The sequence below is a fragment of the Chlamydotis macqueenii genome, chromosome 5, assembly GCF_036417535.1.
Source record: "Chlamydotis macqueenii isolate bChlMac1 chromosome 5, bChlMac1.mat, whole genome shotgun sequence".
In the NCBI taxonomy this organism is placed as follows: domain Eukaryota; kingdom Metazoa; phylum Chordata; class Aves; order Otidiformes; family Otididae; genus Chlamydotis; species Chlamydotis macqueenii.
This window is the reverse complement of record NC_141560.1, coordinates 11,260,811-11,281,040: the sequence shown is the minus strand read 5'-3', so window position 1 is coordinate 11,281,040 and position 20,230 is coordinate 11,260,811. Positions and strand designations below refer to the sequence as shown.

At 35.9% G+C, this 20,230-nt stretch overlaps 1 protein-coding gene across 3 annotated transcripts in view; it reads right to left on the bottom strand.

Annotated features, from left to right (window-relative positions):
• PPP1R13B (protein phosphatase 1 regulatory subunit 13B) overlaps positions 1-20,230 on the bottom strand; it is a 68,944-nt gene that overhangs the window by 17,093 nt on the left and 31,621 nt on the right. For all 3 annotated transcript variants that reach the window (XM_086750220.1, XM_086750222.1, XM_086750221.1), the window contains exons 4-7: positions 19,368-19,435; positions 1,979-2,080; positions 757-931; positions 166-362 (exon numbers count right to left, since the gene is read on the bottom strand). In XM_086750220.1, coding sequence (XP_086606346.1) covers positions 166-362; positions 757-931; positions 1,979-2,080; positions 19,368-19,435 — 542 coding nt within the window. The remainder of the gene's footprint in view (positions 1-165; positions 363-756; positions 932-1,978; positions 2,081-19,367; positions 19,436-20,230) is intronic.

Below are 20,230 nucleotides of genomic sequence, written 5' to 3'. Positions count from 1 at the left end.
TGTTTTAAAGAGGCTTATATGCTAACTACAGCCTCACACATTAACAGCATTCCAGTACAACAGCTTTGCAAGATGTCAGAGAACCAAATGGCCATGCATAAGAGCAGTAATACAACTTTTAAAAATCTATAGCTATCATCCAAATAGCATCTCTGTGTTACTTACCTGTAGCTCTTGATACAGCTTTTTTAATTCTACTGCTGCAGGTCCTGTCACTTGTCCATTGTAAGACTGAAACCCATTCAGTTTTCCTTTTCTTAAATCCTCCAGTTGCTGAGTAAGTTGATCCACTTTTAACACTGCAGCCTGGAGCTCCTGCTGCTTTTCCTGGAACATGGCACTTATATGTTCAATTTCAGTTGCTAAAATTAACAATATAAAAATAACCAAAACAATTAAGTAAAGCAGAAGTTTTTTTGTTTTTTGTTTTTTTGTTTTTTTAATTCTACAGTTATTGATAAATACAACACACTAGTATGCATGCACATATAAAATACTTATGTGTTGGGAATTTGCTAACAGTCATAATATTTTGTAATAGTTACAGAATAGACTTACTCTGACCTTATGTCTGACTACATGAAACAAAAAGTTGCATCAGGTACAAATTTAATAGAAACACAGCACCCTCTGTAAGATAAAGTATTGCCTGAAATCCTGCCTCAATGCTGTATTGACTAGCAATATAGCATTATTTGCTAGTCATGCAGTGAATAATAAATTAAATTAAATAAATTACTTTAAAATTCCACATACACAGATTGCCGTTCATGATTTTGCTGTAGTCTACTTGTCCTCTCATGGCACGGATTTTTTTCAGCTTTGTCTCCTGGGTTTCAACACGTTCTTTAAGCTTTTGAAGCTTTTCACTCTCAGAAACAGACTGCTGCTGACGACGTTCTTGCTGCTTCAGGTAACGTAAACGTTGTTCCTGACAAAATGAGGTTTTATACAAGAGGTACCTGTTACCCACTTACTTAAAGAAAAAGTTAACTTAGAAAAACCCATCACTATGATTTAATTTCCAGAAATCAGAAAAAGTTGTATCTAGTTAAAATATGTATCAGTCCTCCTAGAAAAACTCTAGTTTAACTTGTTTAAAAGGTTAACAAATCCATTTTAGAGCAGAAAGTCAAGATTTTTTAGACCAAATATCAAATTTACATATATGTGCAAATACAATCCTAGCCTGGACGCTCATTCAAACACACCTGTGAAGCTTCCTCTGGCATTTGTTTTCTGACACTATTAACACTTTTCCTCCTGTTGCAAAATGAACTTCCAGTGCTCTTATCCAGTTTCCCAAAGACAACAAAATATGTCCAACAGGCCATTTTAAACAAGCTGGCCTACTGTTAGATAGTGTTCTAGTTCTACATAACAGTCCTTCTGCTGGGTACACAAGGAAAATGTTTCGTTTTCTACATTGTTTCCAGGAAGAAAGAACAATAGAATTGGTAGGTTGATTCCTAGCTACTCCAAGCATCCAGTGTGTACTGTATATTATAAAACCTGCAACAATGTCAAAAACACTAAACCCACTCCCCACTCTGAAAACATACTTAGATTCTTGTATCTCAGAGACTTTGGAAATGTAATACATGAAAATATATGAAGTGGGCATATTCTCATTGCACACCACTATTATATACTGGAGTGAATGAGCTACTACAGAGGAGCATAGCCAAGCCTGGTCTACCGCAGATCATGAGACGGACCTCACAAAAGAGACAAATAGAACCTACTGATATTTTTATAAAGACACATGACCTGGCTGGACATAGGTTGTTATAGTATATTTTACACTGAAATGTTGTATATTTCTTAGGTTAAGATTAACTTGGTAAAACAGTGGATTTCTCAAACTTTTTCTTGAGGTTACCTAGAATAAATTAAGTGTGTTTTTCTGTATTCACGAAACTTATGCTTGCATATGTTGAAGGAAATTTTTATGTATTATTCTGTATATAATTATTACCTTAGCAACCAACATTTGCTGTTGATTTTCTATCTGCTGCTGTTGTCGGGCTGCCATATCTTGAAGTTCAGAAAGCGTGAGCTCAACACGTGGATTCCCAACCTGCAGAAAACAAAATGTTACATTAATGTATTGATGTATATTAACTGTGCTGACGATAGAAGCTAAATCCCCAATGCTCAGAGGAATGCTAAAGCCTCCTCCCTGATCCGCAGAGGAAAAATAATGATGGACACCTGTGAAAGAATAAGGAACTTCAGAGAAGGAAGAAAGGACATAGACCATGCACATACCAGGAACAGAACAAGCAAAAAGTGGAAAAGCAGACGAAAGAGGAAAACACTAAGAGAGAACAAGAGAAAAAGCTACGTTTAATGCTGCTCTGTTGAGATGTGCTGTAGAACTGGTACACAGTACTGGTATGGCACATGTGATAACACACATGCAAGCAGGTTTTTTAAGCAGTGAATGCAATCTGAAGCTTCTTTCCCTTCCCAACATTTTCAGTGTAACTGCCTTGAGGGCTTTAACTGGTGGTCAGCATTATTTACCTAGCGCAGGACGAGACTATATGAGAACCCTTAGATAATGGCTGTCACTAAGGTCACATCCAAAGATGGTGCAATTTTCTGGCAGATCAGAGGATTTAAGGTAAGAATGTGTGAAAAACAATCTGTACAAAATGAAGCACAGTAAAGTTGATCCCCTTTGGACAAGTACCAAGTGAACTTTGAATGAAAAGACAAGATATTAGTGGGGCTTTATCACTTCTTTTGCAATTCAAAACTAACAAATTATTTTAAAAATTAGGGCAGTTACTGAAAATTATTTAAAATTTATATAATGCTGTGACAATATGTTAGACCAAATATTACATATTTTTTTAAATGAATGCATTGTTTCAGTATATTCATAGTTCTATCAACAAATATAATTTAAACCTATACAATAAATTACTTCAATTCAACCACGTTTTTTACCACACAATCACAAGACAGTGCAGTGTAACAAGACAAATTCCAGAAGCTGACACTTCCCAAATACCTGCTTTGCTACTCAGAAAACCAGTAATTCAATAAACAATCTAACAGATTCACTACTTAGGTGAATCTATTACTACAGTATTAATAAACCAAATTAAAATTACATAATTTATTATCCCAAATATAGTCTATACTGCTGAAAAACTAAAGAGAATTAAATGTTCTGGATATATTGATAAAACTCTGTTTCAAATCAATATTTACAAGACGGAATGAGGTCTAAATATTTTACAGACACACAAAAAAAAAAAAAAAAGAAGGAAAAAAACCTGAAACAAACAAAAAGATAAAACCCTCCAAACACCGCCACACCCCAATTAATCAAGCATCAGACTGTGGATTTGATGAAACCTGATCCCAGAAGCAAGCTCATTAAGCTGCTCTGCTTTTCTGGGCCCACCCTACTGACTTCCAATGCAGTTCTGTAGTGATCTTGTCTGACAAGATGTCCCCTGCAACACTTGTATCTCACGCTAAGAAAAGTAAAATTCTCCTCTAACATCTTGTTGATACTGAAGTATCTCACCACTTTGAATGGCTTGTTTCATATTCCTACATCAAATTCCTACTTAAGTAAGTATCAGTTCTCCAACTAATGCATGACACAGAACTGTTTCCTTAAGCTTCAGTTTGGAAAGCAAAATAATATTCGTTTTAAATCAACTTATTTCTCTTTTTTATTTTTTTTGGCTACTTGAACACCAATTAATATTTCATGTTTCTGCACGCTATTCAGGTAAGATATGCAAGTCAAGGTCAGTCACTAAAGTGAGCCAGATTTGGAACACTCACTTACAAAGTTGCTGCATCTTAGATGCATGATATAGACATGTCAGACTAAAATTTTTAGCAAAAGTTATTATCCCTCTTTGAACATTTCCTACTGAATAAATTATGGAGCAAAATTATCATTCTTACTGGATACTACAACTGAAACTCCTCTTACTAGTCAACAATGATGAGAACTGTTTATGGTAAAGAAGTAATTAAAAAACTATCTATGCGTTTATTTACAGTTATAGCTATATAGAATAGTGAATCTAGAACAAAAGGTTAAATCCACACAAAACATTAATTTTCTATTTCAACATTTTGTTAGTGAGCACAGTAATTAAAAAATAAATACCCCCCCCCCCAAAAAAAACCAAAACCCAGACTGAGTACCACATACTTTTTTCATTAGCATGACTTATGACAGACAAGAGTCCTTCACAATGTTCTTTAAGGCCAAATAACTTATATGCACTTTTAGCCACCAGCTAATAAATCAAAGAGAGACATTTTATTATTAATTACAGACTGAAAGGCACTAATTGGGTAGGAAAGTAAGGAAACTTTTCCAAGTGCCATCCACAAACTAAAATATGCTCACTTGAGACAATAAAATGACATGGAAAAAATAGATTCTGCTCCCACAACGTGTTCAGGCTCTGCTGACCTCCTCTGGCATGGCTTCCCCCAGAAAAACCTAAACCCTACTGGTTTAGGGGTTCTGCTTCTGCTGGACTCTGCAGGTAATTCTTAAAGTGGCTCAGAATGGCTTGAAGGCTTCCCTCTGGATCACTGATTTTAAAAGTAAAAAAGGTGAGGGGGCGAATTGATAGTAGTTTCTCAATACACATATGCTCTGTTTCAAAAATTTACAACTTGAATCGGACTATGCAAAGTCTTCCTAATGCTTCTCTCCTTTCTGCTTTGATCATCGGTTTAAGTTCACAACATTGATAGCTCATTCTATTTCCAGTGGTAATTTTCAGTATAAAACTACCAAAGAAATAGAAAAAATGTTTTATTCTGCTAAGATGTCTTGTTTAAAGTATACCCAGACTCAAAAAGTGGTATCTGTATAGGGCTAGCGCACATTTAAAGGTAAAAGAATCCACTTCACCAAGTGAATATTACAGATTTTCTAAATGAAAAGCCTAACCTGTAATGCACAATAAGAAACAGGTTTGTAAAAGCACCAGAAACAAAAAGAGTTTGATTAAAAAGCTCATAATTGTCACTGCTTTAAATAAGCATATTTAAAAGTACATCTTATAATGCCTGAAAAAACTACTGCATTATTTTGTATTATGTAAAATACAGAAGATTAATTATGACTACAAATATTAGCTTCTCCTTGAAGAAGCTATTAACTATTGTAAAATGTTCCATTTACAAAGTGTAACGTCTAAAAACCTTTTACACACGGCGAAGCGCAAGAACATGGGAAACAGTTAACCATTTAAATATAAATGCTCTGCAAGAAATGTTTTAATGTTTACCTCACTGAATACCAGTGAGTGTCCCTTTCACTTACTAGTCATTTTTCAAAATAACTACATGATACTTAGGAAAGAAAATAAGAGGTAGCTGAGGAAACAAAGTTTTAAACCTGTAACTTCACTCGCAGTTTGTTCTTTTTCATCCACATGGCAAAAGCAGTAAACAGACCCAGCAGAATTCCTCTTCAACATCAAATCAATTATTTTCAGATAGGCTGTTGCTGATTTCAGGGCTCAAAAGCAGGCCAGCGTAATTTTTAATAGAGCACAAAAAAACATTGAATCTTTCTCTTGCTGAGATCCAGTTGAATGAATTTGTTTAGAGCATTTCATATTAGTTGAGTTTGCTTGTAATAATCTGTATGCAAACGCCACTGAAAAAAGTCCGTCTCGGTCCTTCTTCAGAACCTCAGATTACACAAGGCAAAAAGCGTGCTGCGTTTTCTCAGTTCTTTAATGAGGTCGTTGGTTTCTCAGATTCTTAAGTTTGTGCTGTTCGTACTAGTTATTAAGAATTTCATCCATGAAGTCACTCACCTCTCATAACAAACATGAGCCTATCACATTTAAGGTCCAGACCTCCTCCTCTCTCCTGCGGCGAGAGAAACCTACCACCTACAGAACGGCCTTCTGAAGGAGGTACTAAAAAGCCACTACAAATATCTACTCCTTCACATTCCACAGATTCATTTGCTACATGGCGATACATCAAAGATGACAGTTTTGCTGAATTGTAAATTTCTTTTCATTGATTCACAGAAGCATTTACACATAGAGATGAACTCTTCAATAAAATGCTGTAGAGCAAACACTGCATTACTAGGCAGCAAGGAAGTATTATGTATGTCTCATACAAACAAGAATACTTTACACTTATATTCCCTGATTTCTTAATATTGACAAGAATCTTTTTATAAGTGTATTTATTTTGTTTAGCATGCACTTTAAAAGGTCATGATGAGAGACAGAATTTGTAATGAACTGGAGTTTCAGCTTCTGGTATTACCCTCCTACTATAGGCTAATATTTTACCATTTGATGATTAATATTTTTGAGACAGGTGAAATTAATAGTACAGTAGTAATTAAATAGTTTGGGAACCAGTTTACAAGCAGCCTCAAAACAAGTCATACCTTAGGCATTTAATTAAGAAAGGGAACCTCCTTTAATATTTAATTCTACACATTAGTCTTGTCACTCTGAAAATTCATTTTCTTGTTCCTCCTTCCCTTCTACCCTCACACTATGCTGTTCTGTCCATCATCATAAACTCCTCAGTCTACATGCTTCTGAGCTATTATGAAATGGCTTACTCATTGGCAATACACAATAGTAAATGAAAAATTGCACCTGAACTGGAAATATTTCTTTGACAAGCAGAATGTACTGTAGTCAAGACATGTAAGCAATAAGGACAGATTCCAGTGGTTTATTGGTTTTACTCCCATCAGAAAACTATCTTTTAGAGGAATCTAATTATGTAAATATTAAAATTAAAAAAAACCATGAGACTGACCTTTTGAAATGGATTATTTTTAAAAATATGATAATTAGGATGTGGCTTGATTTTATGCATTTCTTTGCCTCCACATCTAAGCCATGAAGACACTTATTTTGGATAATTTTCTAAGTTTGCACTAGAAAAAACAGGAAGTTACTTTGAAAATAATAATGAAACATATATCAAACCCACATCTAAGACTGTTGTGATGTCAGAAATAAAAGCTTAAAAGGAAAACAACAAATATTCAAAAGCTTTACAGGCCATCATAATGACTGGCAATCTCGTGTTTAGGTTCAGCAACACCTAGCCACTTAAATAGCCAGCATAAAGCATAATATAACAATTAACTGAAAAAGAAAACCAGAGCAGTACAAGAATTTACCAATCATTTCCTCCACACTATCTCTTCAGATCTTTTTCTAGGTTTGCAAGAATCACCATGTCATTAACTTCCCTTATCTGTTCCTTCCCTCTTTTTAAGATAGGTGTTCACACCCATCTCCCACATAATTCTTCTTCAGTTCCCCTCCCAACACCTTGCACTAGAAAGTGTAGGTTCAAGTACCTCAAGCCTCCTGAAACTGGCCAAGCTCCACCTTCTCCTCTGAGTATTCTTGTACAACGAATCATGTACAATTAACTCTCTCTCACAGGTTTTCTAGTCTTTCGCCTGTCACTCACCTCCATCCCCTTTATCTTTACTCCCTCATTTACTGCTACTCTTTTAGTACTCCAGTCCACTCTTCTCTCTTGTCGCAGTCAGAGATGATTCTGAGGTTAAACCACCAATTGCCAAGGTCCAACATAACCTAGATAAAAAGTAATCAACCAGCACGCAGGGGAGGCGAGAAAGTCTGCGTCTTAGCTTCCACCTTGCAGCCCAGATGGCTAGTTCTGACTCTGGCCATCAAAAGGGCTACCCAGAATGTTTTTCTGCTTGTATCCCCCTACTTTTCAACCACATACTAATTTACTGACAAGCCAATACAGATCAGCTACTAGAGATAACGCAGCATATATCCCAACCCAGCTGCACTGTTTATTCTTTACACAGGCTGCCACTCTAAAATTGTACATGTAAGGAACATTTTTGCCAAAATGGCCTTTTTAATTGAAAAAAAACCAAAACAAAACAAAACAAAAAAAAAACAAACCCAAAAAAACCAAAACACAATCCTTTCCTGAAGTCCTCTATACTCCCCCTCCCAAAAATGTTTGTGATGGTAAAGGCAACCATATCCTCAGTCAGAATAAATGTGAAAGAAAACACTCTTTATCAAAGCTGGGAAGACACTAACACATCAAAGGCTAGAGACAGTGGGACGAGGGGACACAAACACCACAAAAACAAAACCCCAACCCTCCCAAAAAACAAAGACTGAGGACAAGATCAGTACTGAATTACGGGCAGAAATTCCAAGAGAGAAAGGGGGAGAAATCCAAGAAGCAACTCCTTTGGGCTCATGATTTGAAGAATTTACCCCTCAATGTGGGATGCATTGATGAGGCACGCAACTTTGCCACGGCAAGAAGAAAACATCTTCACAAGGCTAATATGGGAGGACAGCAAAGGGCGCAAAGCTACTGCAACTTGCTCCTGAGAAGGCTTAAAATGCCTACACAGAAATGCAAAGTAAATACTTTGTTTTTACTGCACATACTGAATATGTGAATACATACAGTATTCCATAATCTAGAGCAGATTTAAGTCACTGTTCCTTCCTAGGGCAAATGTGGGAATATAGAACTTACCTCCAGATCACAAATTTACTTTTGTAGAGCTGTCAAACCCCAGAAAACTATATAGCTACATGACAAACACAGAACTGACAGGTCTGGGACTAGGTATACAAGTATGTGAACAAAGGAAGTGAAGTCCATTACATAAACGAGCATTTGCCCAGAACGAAGCAGACTGACAGCCGTAACACGAATGGGATAGGTCGGAGTGCTCTGCAGTCAGTGAATTCCAGACTGGTATCAGGGCTCTGGCAGTTCTCAGCCTCCCCAAAGCAGAGAGCTCTCACTGCAGGGGCCATCCCTGCATTTTCCTCCTCTGTGCTGCATTTACAGCAAAAGAAAAGCTGCAGTTCTGGCTGCACAACTACCAAACTGTCAGAGCAGGAAACAAGAACAGCTTCCTTTGCCTGCAGATTCCAGCCAAAGCCTTCTGAATTCTCCCATGCTAACTTGGACTTGAGCAGCAGAAGCCTATCAGTTACACGTAACTTTTCTGCCTTAAGCCTCATTCAAAAGTACCATAGTTTAGGGGACACTTTAACTAGCCCACTTGGCAACAAAGCTTTAAAGGTTGCTGATAAGAATAGCCAGCACATCACTTGTCTTCAGCACAAGAGTAGCAATGGGGAAAACGGATACAGGAGTTTATTATACCAGTTGTGTATCAAATAGGTCTTAAATGAAATGTATGTCGCCTCCTTGTGCTGAGGACTGAGAGGCAAATACAGGATGGAGCATCTGCTGAAGGTTATTTATTCTGACCTCCTTACATTTCTGAAACACGTTGACCTTACATATCACCAAATTAAGAATTGTACTAGATTTTGACCACATTTTCCATAAAACCTGATCCTAGGCCCTCTACAGTGAAGACAATTTTAAAATCTTGTGTAAAAACTCATATATAACACTATAAGAAGGACAAATAAACTGTTTTTATTTAAATTAAAATACATTTTTTGCTGATCTCCACACGGATTACACTATTTCCAGTTTAATGGCTTTATCCATAGCTCTGCCCTGCCTTTTCCTAATTGGGTCAGAAATATGCCGACAGCAGAAATCAATTTTAAAAAATCCAATGACAATAGCATGTGCCTTTTTTAGCTTAATGGCAATGAACAAGCTAATTAAACCCAGAAAAGGCAACCAGAATATTGGGAATTAAAGGAAAACATACCTAGCATGTGCTATCTCCTGATAATAAAATAATCTTGAAATTAACACTACAAACAAAATCTGGTAACTTTACTCAGAAATTTTTTAATTAAAATGTTATTTTATCTGTGCAAATAAATACATTAACAGTTTCTTAGAATAAACACGCTTCAATTGTATCACAATTTGCTGAGAAATCTCACATTATCTATATTTGATAAAATTGTAAGATCTCAAACTACACTACCTTGTTAGCAATTCCTCCAACTTCCTGATGCTAATAAGTCACTCTATATAATAAAATGTGACACAAGTGAGTGTCCCGTATTTCGCATAGAACAGCTAAGAAAAGGCAGAAATTAACAAACATCAAAAGAATATTAAAATAGATTTTCAAAATTAGAAATGGATTTAAGCATATCTTGAACATATGCATTACGCTGCTTATAAATCACTTCTATAGGAAAGTGGGGTCTGGAACTTGTTTACTTAAGTAGTATCTTCTTCATTGTCCTTGCAGACACTTTTAAACAGCCACAAAAGTCTTAAGCATGTTTCTATTAACTTAGTGTCGGCTAAAATACCCAGTAGCCGACTTGAATCAAAATATCAACCTCATAGTCCTAAGAAAAGTAAATTATCTTAAAAGAAATTATGCATCCTTATAGAAATAACAGAGTAGTTGTAAACAGTTCTGAAGTTTTGTGCACAATATCAATCCTTTTACTCAGAGTGATTTTGAGTAAAAGACGTGTTACAATACATATTGAAAACACACTGCCCAAGTGCCTTCAAAAATAGTCTTGGAACTATATTTTTCTGGGTCTTTTAGAAAAGCAACATCTTATTCTGAAAGGATGGATAAGTGTGGTTAAGATGAACCTATCAGTTTGAATAACATGTTTAGCATCAAATGTGCGCTTATTCTTCCCTTGAGTAATTGTTTCAATATGAAGTTTTTCTGTGGTGATGTAATATCGTCTATATGGGAACAGTATAATAAAACATTTCCAAAACACAAAAGTACTGAAAATAAGTATCCTGTAATTTGAAAGATACATTGTAAAACTTAGTGTATGACTTGCACTTCCTGTAAAACGTAAGTTATTAAAAGGAAAAGTTGACCATGACATTTTGAAGTAGCAAGCTTTTGATAAGGTCCTAAAACTTAAAAATTATAGCAAATGCATCTAACAGAATCTGATTTACTAAGAATTTCAATTCAGAGATAAGGCATTCCAAAGCCCAAACTGGTCTGCATTCCAGTCATGTGACAATGAAATCCACATTTAAACTGAAGTGCAAAAGCTACACAGCATTTAAATAACACGTCCACTAAAGTGTAAAACTAACAAATTTTGAAAAGTAATTAATTACCTGTTCGCTACTTTCCCATATAATCGTAAGAGAGCACATCTTTATTGTGCAGCACTGCTCAGCGGCTGTAAACATTATTCCATATGAAATAAAGGTTTTCCCAAACTCTTTATCAATATGAAATGCTGTCTCTCTGAATTCATCAACAATCAGCTAACGGAAAAGGCTAGTGGATTTTGCCAGCAGTAAAAGACCTAATCACAGCAAGATCAAGCCAGCTGTCAACTACAATCAGCTTGATTCATTGCACTTTTCATATTCAATGGAAAGTGTTGAGCAATACACAGTTCTTTCACAGTTACCAGATTAAACTGAAAATATAAGAATATAGACAATTTATCTTCAAAAACAAATGAATTATTTGTTCTGTTTGTATTTTTGTAGTATTACCAACTCAGTGCAAAAACTGAATACCAAAAAGGTCAGGAAAATAACAACTTTTTGCATTTAATTTTACTGTTTAAAGTGACAGAAAACCATACCACCTGAAATGTAACAGTTTCTTTACAAACAGACTGCCTAAAATAAAAGATAAACAGTACAGTCAGAATAGATACCACAATCTTATGCAAATAACCTTTCAGTGTTTGCTATATGCTTTTCCCTACATGCTTCAGCTTTTCCTTAAAACTTGCATGCAACAAGATGAATATGTGAGCCAGCAATAAAGCTAAAGCATGTGTGTAATAGCATAAATCAAGAAGCTGCAAGTCAGAGAAGACTGCAGCAAGCCAAAACCTAGTTCTAAAGATTTTAAAATACTTAATATTACAGAAAATACTAAACAACATTAAGAATTTCTTATGTATCTAAAAACTATGATATTCTGGAAGATAAAAAAGATTAAAAGCTGTAATTTACCTTGTCAAACTCACGAATAACATGCAACTTCACCCTCTCTTCGTTCTTTCAAGAAATTAATTCAAGCATGATTCAGTGCGCTTACACAAGAGATCCAGCCAAATGGGTCTCCATAAGGACACTAAAGAACCGTATGTCCAAGCACAATACAGTGAACATTCCAATTGCATAAAGAACAGGCTTATTTTTAGCAAGCAAGAAAAGGTATGAGCTGTAGAGTAAGATCATCCAGTAGGAATAAGAGAAGAAAAACAAGTTCAACTCCCTTGCTCCTAAATTAGCCAGAGGGACTTTCATTTTCTCTGCTTTGATCAGAGGAAGACTGCAGGGGGAACAAACCTAACAACAATTGGATCAGGAGGCAGCTGTGGAGACAACAGGGAAATGGGAAGGTTCACTTGCCTGGGAAAAATATACGGGTGGGAAATAGGTATGCTGGGTGTCCAAAGATGGACAGGAAACTAAATGAACAAGTGAGTGAACATGGAAAGGTGTGTCAGAGAAAGGAGGTCACAGCAGTACTGCATAAGAAAAACCACAGAGACTGTGAAAAGGATGAAACACTAATCTGCACATGACACAGCTACATAAAAGACTCTAAACGTGGCCTGAAAAGGAATAGCTGGCCTTGTACGTACCAGAAGAGTCTCCTGCTCAGAACTGAAAGCTGCTCAGAGAGACAGAGGCACAGTCTAAACTCTCAAACTTTCACAATTAAGCTCTTAGAGCTCTGCACTGACACAGTCTATTTCATACAGAAATAAAGGAAAGGACAAATCCCATCTTCTTTACAATAACTTAGTATTAAAATATTTGGCTTAAATAAAAATCATGCTAATGTGATGGCAAAAGGATACAACTGTGACAAAAAGCATTGAAGCTTACTGTGCCAGTGTAAGGGCTGTGAAAGCACAGCAATACTTCATGAAAGGTAACAAATGAATTCTTTAAGTAATGTTTACTCTATGAGGTAATGTGTATAATGTTATGTGTCAGCTGAAGCACTTGTTTATTCTAAGCTATTTTCTAAGCTATTCTACCTTTATATGAGGGCCAAGCAACTCAGGATCTCTATGTGCAGTGACAGCTGGAGGCAACTCTCCACATGCTTCATTTAGTTAGAATTCTAGGGAATTGTATTGCTCCGTGTTCACAGCACAAATATATGAAAGTAAGTACCACAGTTAGAGCTTAAACAAACAAATGGACAGGACTTCTCATCCTACCTCTTCCATGGACATCTGCAACTAAGTATTGCTGTAAAACTGCAAAGCCATGCCTAAGGAAAAGCAAAGTCAGACCTGTAAACGTGGGAACTCAAAAGCGCAGGTTAACTGGTGCAGTTTAGGGCTTTTGTCCTCTGCAAAACGGGAAGCCACCTAGGGGCTGTTATGGACTAGAAAACCACATCTTTGTTCCCTGTAACTTGAGCAGAACTATCTTTGATGCCCAGAAGAGCAGCAGAACTAGGAAGTCTGTATACTAGAAGTGAACATGTGGAAGTAGCTCTATACTACAAGTCTGTATACTGTGAGTATCTCATATCCATAGCCATCTAGATAGATATTTGGTATCTAGAGTGACAGAGATTAAAAATTACATAAATACATGAAGAAGACACAGCGGAACACAGTCCTTTTGCAACGTTCCAAGTGGGTTCAAGAGTGTTTCCTGTTCCAAATTAGTCAAACAATCCTTAGACTCCTCAAAAGAAATGAGGTCAGATATTAAGAGCAAATATTAGTCATAAACTAATGCTATCATAATTAAAATTATAACAGGAAAATGATCACAGAATAAGTGTTATGAAACTTATCAAATTATCCTCATAAAATGTAAGCATCTAGTAACTTTGTCCATTATGGATTGAAATATATTTGAGATTGCACAGGAGATCTCAAAACACTGTTCATGACAATCCAAATGCAAGAATGATGTGATTCTGTTTAAAAAGTTTACAAGAGGCCTCAGAGTGAGGTATGAGGTCAGGAGCATTTGAATTCCCTACAGTTTCAGAGAAGTTCTTTCTATAAGATCACATAGTTATTAGTGTTGTAGAGATGTTACCCTACATACCTATCCCTTACTGAGGTGTGAAGAGACTGGGATTTCTAGTCCAGCAAGAACTCAAAAGCTATTTGTATGCATTAAAATTAGCTTTAGACTGCAATTTTTTTTAACTAACTAATTAATTTTTTTTTTCCCTTAAGTCCTATATTTGGATTAGTTTTTCTATTTTTTGAAGATCAAGATACTGCCAGCTGTCTGGAAAATGCTTCAGACAGACTTAGCAAAGAACTGTATCAGTCTGAGGAGAATCCAAACTATTAAGCTGACCCGGGGCTTGAATTAGAAGCCTGATGGTGCTTAGAAGGCTGCTTAGAAGGCAGCAAGGCACCTCTCTGACAGGTAAAAATAATTTTAGGAGTGTATGTCTTTGACAAGGGAACACCGTTTACTGTAAAAGTTGCAGATACAATAATTTTTGTCTCCTTAACAAAAGCAACAGAGAAAGCTGCAGCAGAAAATTAGGAAAACTTGGATCTGATTTAATTGCCAGGTTTTTTACATTGTCAAAATTTTAGAATTTCTTGTGCCTAAGTTTCTTTTAATCCTCTTTTAATGGAATTATTTGCTTAGAATTTGCTATGAGACCCCTGAAAGAATCTAGATTTCCAAGATTGACATAGTTATTTGTTAATTTTAAACAAATTTGATTAAAACCTGTCTTATGTGAACGACAGCCTCTTTCAACTACATTGTTAAATGCTACAAACAGAAAGTATTTAATACTTACAAGCTTATATTAAATTGAATTTTCAGCTCAGGTTTGAGGAACAACTTCTATTCCAGACTAAGCTCTTTATTGTTCAACATTTCAAATTAGAAACTTCAGACAAGTACATGTCATGTATTTCTCATCTCTTGAGGTTACTACTTCTGTTTAAAATTTAACTTGTTTCTCTTTTTCCTCACAATTAGATTTTGTCATATGTTTGCCTGACGGGCTAAGGAAACCTGTAAGTATTTTGCCTGTGCAAGTATTCTTGTAAAACCATTCAGCTATTTTTGAAACTTCTTTAACTGACACTATTTAGAACATGTTTTAAAAACTTTAATTGTCATATCATAACAAATATATGACAAAATGTGTACTAGATGATTAATGCCTCTTTATCTGGATGCAATCCTATGGATCAAATCGTTAAAACTAATGAAAAACAATGATACTCAAGAATTCTGGCACTACATGTAAACCTATCTAAACTCTAAGCCTAGAATTTGACAAGCCATACCACATGAACTCAAAAGCAGCAGAGCTTTACTACTGCCACAATGGAAAGGGACATAGAGACTGACTGCATCAGAGGGCTATGTGCTCTCCATCAGCAACCATATGCTCTTCTACATTAAATTAGTACTATTAAAAACTGCTGTGCACGTACATATACATAGAAGTTTTAACCTACCTGTTAATGGAATTTCCCTGAGCAATCTCCCCAGCATGGAAGTGATGCTAAAACCAGTTGGACTACCTGTTGTATAATCTTTGCTTAAAGCCTGATTTGAGCTGCTTTAACAGAAATAGTGAAGATCAGTTCTGTTATTTAATTGGCACAAAATTTTAATTCTCAACTTTATATTCTGGTCACAGCTTCAAGACTAAGAAAATTTGCAGGACTGTGATTCTCCAGTTTGAGATGATGGTGAAGTTTTCCTCCTCTACATTAATTTCTTTCACACTAAAGCTAACAAAAATTTCACATTGAGAGACAAAGTCAGCTTCCATTTTGTATTTCTTGGCAAAGCTTCACTCAAGATCTATCAAGAAAAAAGCTTAGTGATGTCACTCTCTCCAAATTAAGGGAGCAATTTTATTATTAGAAAGTATAAAAGTAAGCTAAAGAGAGAATGGTACAGGAGACCGCAAATTGACATTTTATTCTCCCCAACTAAATTACCAAGTAGAAAAATAACTTCAACCAAGCAACTACAGCAAACGAGTATTGGCTTCTTATACAGACTGTTTTGATGACACTAATCTGCTTCTATTCAGTACAGTAAACTTTGCTTCCATCATATTCTTGTACTCTGTCCTTTTTTCCTCTTGAGCTGCATCTGCTTTCTTCTTTCCTCATCTCCAAGAAATTTCTCGTTTATCTGGACAACTGTCATTATCCTATCAGTCCCCTTTCTGGGACTTCTTTTAAGTACCCCTCTGATCCACATTCCCGACAAATGACTGCTAGCTGCACCACGACTGTTGGCTCCCAGTCCCTCTCCTGTCTACCACTGACCCCCAGTGGTTATAACTGGATTTACTCCCTCTCACTCTTTCCAGACCGCTGCTGCTTCTGTGAAATGAACCTTGGATCATGCTAGGACTTCTGGAAGCAAACAAGACCCCAGCATTTTATGATCACTGTTTCATGACCACTGATCACAGAATCAAAGAATAATTTGGGATGAAAGGAGCCTTCTGGAAGTCACTCAGTTCAATAACCCCTGCTTGGAGCAGTTCAGATTGTTCAGGACTTTATTCAGCTAGATGGAAATGCCACAGACTCCAAGCAACCTGTTCCCATATCTGTTACTCTCCTTGAGAAAACATTTTTCCCAATATTTAATTAGGATTTCCCTTCTTACAACTTGTGTTCAAATCAAAGTGGCTCAGTCACACATGCAAAAGAAAGGATGAGGAGGAAGAGGCAGCTACTCTCAGGGAAGAGAATCCTTCCTGAGACCCTGCCCAATCTCCCTGGCAAAGGGAAACGTTCAGTTATGTAAGTATTACCTCCACATATCTATACCTTTGTGTAGTGGTGGGAAGAGATCAGGCCCTGATTTCACCATAATTCCACTTCCACGAAGGAAAGTTGTAAACAAAAGCAAACCCCAAAAGGTCACCTCAGGAACAAGAGAACCACTCAGTTTACAAAATCTCGCAGTTTTTCCTTTAGACTTAGTTATGCAGAATGCAAAGCTCCGAGATGAGCACTTACAGAGAAGTATTCTTTTTGCAACTATACAAGTTTCACTGTTTGAAGAGACCTAGCCCATTCTATTTTTAACATTAAATCTTTATTTGGAAGAGAATCTAATGAAATTTAAGCATTTCTATAATGTGATTTTAAGATAACCATTATTTAAACAATTGCTTATCAAGCACATACAGTTTCAAAGGACAAAAAAAAAAAAAAAATAATCCTACTGCATATGACAAAATGCCAATTAACAGAATTATCCAAATTGAATTCCAGACAGCTTACCCATCATTTTTTCCAAGACTATTGATTCAAAATGTTAAAAGTAAACATTCATCCTTAAGTTTTCTATGCATGTCACACTTTCATCTCTATCCAGATATTAAGTAAAAATCAATTATTTCATCATTAAAGCAGTACACATAATAAAAATATACCTGAATGAAGAATATTTGGTAAGATTTGAGCTGTCTTCAATGTTCCATTGGTTTGGATTGATTTTAGCGCTAGTCTAACACTCAGCATGCCAGTAACAATGAATAAGCCTAATGCATTACGTAAGTGTAAGCTGATTAAATCCTTGATCCTGAAGCCACCTCTTTTTCCCCCTCCCCCTCTGATTTAAAACTTGGCACAATTGAAAATCTTCATTTTATACACTTTCAAAACCTAATTTGTACCATTTTTACATTAATATAACCCCTTCAGGTTTTAGTCTTTCTTGTGTTTGAATAATTTCCAAAATCTGGTAAAAGTCCACTTTAAACTTAATAGTTCCTTAATAAATTTTAATTTTGAGGGCAAATTTTGGGGGTTTTGTCTTTTTGTTGTTTTTTTTTTCTTTTTTTTTCTTTAAATATATACTGAATGGCACAGAGGTAGCAGTGTTACCAGGTCTGAGCTTTACCCATAAAAATTAACAGCAAATTGAAATAAATACAAAGCCACACTATGATAAGCTTTAGTGCTGCCAAGAAGTGACATTATAAGGCATACTGCACATGCCAGTCCTAATTTCAAAAGATATTATGTCTCAAATTAAGGAAATGTGCTATGACTTACATGGAGGAATAGACGTGGGGAGGTCATGAAAGAGTTATGTTCCCCTAGCACATTACAGCACTCTGATCTCACAACATTGTCAATATGACAATGGAAGCAGGATAAACGGATCTGTGCAGCAGAGGATATCAGCTAGTGTTCTCTACAGAAAAGGAACACAGAAAGCAATATGTGATTAACTGTTTTGAATAGGGAAAAAAATTCCTTCCACTAGGCCAGCATGCCATACACAAAAGGAGCTGCTGAGAGCTGCAAACTGACTGAGCAACTCTGTTGCTGCATATCTAAGTGTGTGTACGTGTGTGTGAATTTTGGATGCTGATTATCAGGTAATATACAAGCACAGAATTGTTTAATCTGCATCATTATTTTTAACTTTTTAGTTCTTTTTTTTCTTTAAAACATCTCAACTTGAAAATCCCAATTTGTTTGCTTTTTAACTTTTGTAAGCATTATTTTACCCTGAGAAAGAGCCCTATGCATATTTAGAAACTGACAGTGCTTCATAGAGACATTACAACTATGAATTGATGAGCGCAAATATTTTTACTGAAATTTAGAAATGTTTAAAAATAGTCAACTATAGCTACAGTGCCTCAGTAAAGGCAGCAGAATGGCCGCGAGCAAATGAGAGCAGAATACGCTCTGTAGAGTCTTCATTACCACTGAGGATGAGAAGAGAGAGAAGAAAGTGAAGTGAGTTTCAGTTCACGAGTAGAAGGTTTTTAAGTCATGGTAATTTTGAAACAGATGTACTACATTTTACTTGTAAAAGAGAGAATGTTCAAGCCAAGTTTCACTGAATGCCACCAAACAGGTTGCCTATGCTATGCAACAGGTATTTTAAATTAGAAACCTAGTGACATTTTAATACAAAAAAAACAGGCATAGAAATGAAAAAAGTGCATAAAAAAACAGTATAAAGAGGTGTCTCTGAGAAGTATGCAACTTCTTCTACCAGCATCTGAAAACATCCCAATCCATAAATAGCTTCTTATGTTAAAAAATGAGAATGTATGTGATGAATCTATAACAGTGAGACAAGTCAAACAAGAAACAATGTCTGGACACGCAATACTAGTATGAAAGAATAACGTAGCTATTTTTTTCTTCACATAGGGTAAATAAGACAGAGGAAGATAGATTAGAAAGTGTAATAATTAATAAGACAGCAAGAGCTCCACACATAAGTTATTTTCTTTCTAGACAGAAAACTTAGAGCAGTTCATTAAAAAGTCATTCTCCCATTCACTTCATAACAAAAGCAAGCAATCAAAAAAATCAAACCAGAGCAAGATCTACACATTTTCCACCAGTTCCCACCACTACAGATTTAAAAATATTGAATATTTGAGTGGAATTGATCCAAAACCTTTAGGATTTACTACATACCCCATTCTCTGTACGCTTCTCCACAGGTATATTTATGCCATTTCTTTGATTTTGGGCTTGACGTCCACCTAAAAGTAAAGTATCACTCTTAGTGCAAAGTTCTGTTTTCAACACGAATTGTTTTCACCCTTGAATTTGTTCTTCTCAATAATTTTTACGTGAAGCTTTTACTTGTGAATTTTTATTCTGCTAGTTCCAACTTTCTTATTAGGCTATTCTCTGTAAGCAGTGGAATCAGCAGAAACAAAACGTTTACTTCACAGACTTCCTCTCTCGAAGTACAGACATACAGCTCTACTTTTCTGACTTGTGTTTAGGCAATGATGTCACAAAAGGGACTGTACTGAGCATGACTAGTGAAGTTTTAATATTTCTGTGGCCACAAGAAGCAGTAGCTTCAGTTGAATACATTACAAATGAATATAGTAGTGGAAGCTTTTCCAATGCTTTATAAACAACTTGAATCTACAAATTGATTCATAGGTTAATAATTAATTTAAAAGCCTTGCACGCATGGTTCACAAGTGACATTTTCCTTGTACAGCAAGCTACGTGGCTTCAGGTGTATCTTCGACTTCTTAACATACTTTAAATTTGTACTGCCCAAAGGAATACCGACTATTTTACAAAATGCCTAACTAACGCAAAAACCCCTCATACATTATTAGGCCTGCTACTTCCGGCATTCAAACCGACCAGCAACCACTTAGAAATACAAAAAGAAACCTCAGCTCAAAGCAATAAGGACTCAGCCAAGACTTGAAATTCGGTTGTCAGAAGTAGTTAGATTAGTTGAATGAGTAATGATAATCTGAGCATGCAAATATACATCTCACTTTGAGTTACCTTTCCTATCCTTAAGA